At 39.4% G+C, this 2,730-nt stretch overlaps 1 protein-coding gene across 1 annotated transcript; it reads left to right on the top strand.

Annotated features, from left to right (window-relative positions):
* The first annotated feature begins 625 nt into the window (after window positions 1-625).
* On the top strand, window positions 626-2,406 carry LOC132955930 (growth/differentiation factor 2-like). Its single transcript, XM_061029021.1, has 2 exons — window positions 626-974; window positions 2,006-2,406. Exons 1-2 carry the CDS (start codon window positions 626-628, stop codon window positions 2,404-2,406), a joined length of 750 nt encoding a protein of 249 aa, XP_060885004.1.
* Window positions 2,407-2,730: the final 324 nt, after the last annotated feature.

A 2,730-nucleotide genomic window follows, 5' to 3' on the forward strand; every position in this document is an offset into this window, starting at 1 on the left:
GTTCTCATTCCATTCTCCCTACCATTAAGTTCTGTTCAAGCAAAGAGGAATACAACATTGACAGAGCAGTCATTAAAATAGAACCCTAGATTTATTTACATACGACAAATATAAGGGAAAGATTCACATATTTATTGTACAGTTTTCAGGTTTTCTTTTGTTTAAAAGTACTTTCCTCCCACAGAGCAACAATATCACTGGTAATAAGATAATCAATTACAAGATATGTTACATTTTTATCTTTTCCTAAAGCTGTTCAAACAGTATTTGACTTGGCACAATTTAATTATCGATTGCATGATTTTGTTACCATGACTGCACTATCTTTGAAACTACAAAATATTAGTAGTTTGATGCATAATTTTTAAGAAAAAACCATGCCAGTAGATTTTGTCTTCCCCTTTCATCACTGATTGACTCCACAGAGAGGAACCCTTAAAATTAGCCCATTGAATGCATTTTTATGAAACTCTGTATGAATCAAGCACTGAGTGACTGTATGGGTGTGAGACAAAAATTCCAAGACATGCGGGACTCGGGCCAATGTCCCCAGAAACATTGGCTTTGGTTCGGGCTTCGGGTATGTTGTTCCAGATTAGTGGCTTAGAAAGAGTGCTATTTTAAAATGCAGAGCTCAAGATCATTCCTGTTTCAGGTGTGTTTGAGTCTGGTGGTTTCTGTCTGCTCCTGCACATGTAAACCTCTCTATAATGACATCCAGAGTGACTATGGTGAGGAATTCTACTCTCAGCTGTCAGAGCAGGACCTTCTGGAGGAGGAAGACACTGACGCCAGGATGGCGAACCTCCTGGGAAGCATGAAGGAGAGCTTTTTAAGGAAACTCAACCTGTCGGATGTTCCTCAGGAGCAAAGCAAGATCTACCCTCCTCAGTTCATGATGGAGCTCTACAATAAGTACGCTTCTGACAGCTCAATCCCTCAGTCTGATGTCATACGAAGCTTCACTGTGCAAGGTAAGTGAAGAGGTAACACTTAGAAGAACATAGGTCCAATGTGTAATTATCATCTGTCAATCTAATGAGACGTTGACATGCCAATGACGGCTTTTAACCTTCTTAGCCATCACAGTTATTTAACACAACCTTGATATAAATATTTGGAAATCCTTTTCCACTTACCATTTAGTTTAGGCTATCACTTTTATATCACTTGCCAATGTTATCCATGTTAGACATAGTTGAGTTCTTTGCTTTTACCAATGGGTAATTGGAAAATAAGAAATGGAAAACTTAAAATGAAAATGAGAAACTCCTAAAAATTTGAATGAAAATAAACATCGAGACAAGAATGACAAAACCATTGTCGGTATCCTTGATCATGAAAACATAAAAAAAACTCAGATCAAAAACAAGATATGAGAAAACAACCAAAGTTTACTTGTTATTGTGCAAAAACAGAGAATATTGAAATATGTGAATCCATGTCGGCTTCCTTACTTTCCACAATGAAAGTGAGTATTTATCATTGACTGTAAATTCAAGTGGACAAAGCCATTGGTTACTGAAGGGGGCTTTGGTAGCCCGTCAATGGCCGTTGCCATGCTGGAAAAGATGTCTCAAAATAGGGGAGGCAGGTCATCAGCCTCGCGACAAACCTTCACACCACGCCGAGCTACGCGCCTTATTATGAAAACTCTTATCCTTCATCAAATCAAACTGGATGAGTCATACAAAAATCCATCCCCTGTACAGTCTGTGCATATAGAGACAATTGCGTTATCTGAACCTGGCTGTAAACATATTAATTAATGCTGTAAAAACTGGCATTTTTTGAACACTAGAGGTTACTGCGCAGCATTGATAAGCCAAACTTGCTAACATTTCCACTTAAAAAATACATTTGGTTTAGCTGATCTGTTATCAGCTCTTGCACACCAATGGCATTCAACCTGCATTACAGAAAGGAAGGGGGCTAGGTAGATCAAACATCAGACTGCCATTTCTTTTTTTTTTAAACCTTTGTCCTCTTTGTATCTCATCAACAGATATCACTCTCTCTGTGACAAATGGCACAAAGTCCAAACACAGGCTGCAGTTCAACATCAGCATTCCCAACCACGAAAAGATCACTACTGCTGAACTACAGCTGTTCTTCACCCCGGAGCCCAGGTCAACGGTCAACTCAAACAGTTTCAGGACCACAGTGAAAGTCTATGAAGTGGATTACAACAATTTCACATCCACAAACCAACTACTGGTGGGCAAAGAGGTGAAAGGCTCGCAGGGCACATGGGAGACCTTTGATGTTACTACAGCCATTCAGAGCTGGATCAAGTTTGGCCATGGAGCAACCGTTTTTGATGTAGTGGTTGATAGGAAGGACTGCAAAACTCCTAGAAGTGGAGAGGAAGGAGTACGCTGCATCAATATGAGCACCTCTGTCTGAGAAAGAGAAGCATGAGGACATGTGACTCACCTATGATGTCATATGAGATGAAAAAATGTCAAATTAGTCTGAATATGTAATAGAGGATGTAAATGTTGGCCTGCCTCTTTGTCTGGTACTTCCATTATTTCAGAAAAAAAAACTCTGGTTCTCTGACTTTCCGACTTTGGTGATCCTCAGAGTTCATAGGAATCCATTCAAGTTTCTCTGGTCAACAACACTGTGCTTGTTAGTGGACTAAACAGCCAAGAAGCCCATATGATGTAACAAACAGATATAATAAGGCATGAATTGATTTTACGTAACAGAATGTCAAATGTGCTT

Source organism: Labrus mixtus, chromosome 21 (genome assembly GCF_963584025.1).
Source record: "Labrus mixtus chromosome 21, fLabMix1.1, whole genome shotgun sequence".
Lineage (NCBI taxonomy): Eukaryota > Metazoa > Chordata > Actinopteri > Labriformes > Labridae > Labrus > Labrus mixtus.

What these genes read in the sequence shown, in the direction of transcription:
- LOC132955930 (XM_061029021.1), top strand. Translation starts at nt 626, where the DNA reads ATGCAGAGCTCAAGATCATTCCTGTTTCAGGTGTGTTTGAGTCTGGTG. An exon ending in ACGAAGCTTCACTGTGCAAG is followed by an intron (nt 975 to 2,005) that starts GTAAGTGAAGAG and finishes TCTCATCAACAG; the next exon opens with ATATCACTCTCTCTGTGACA.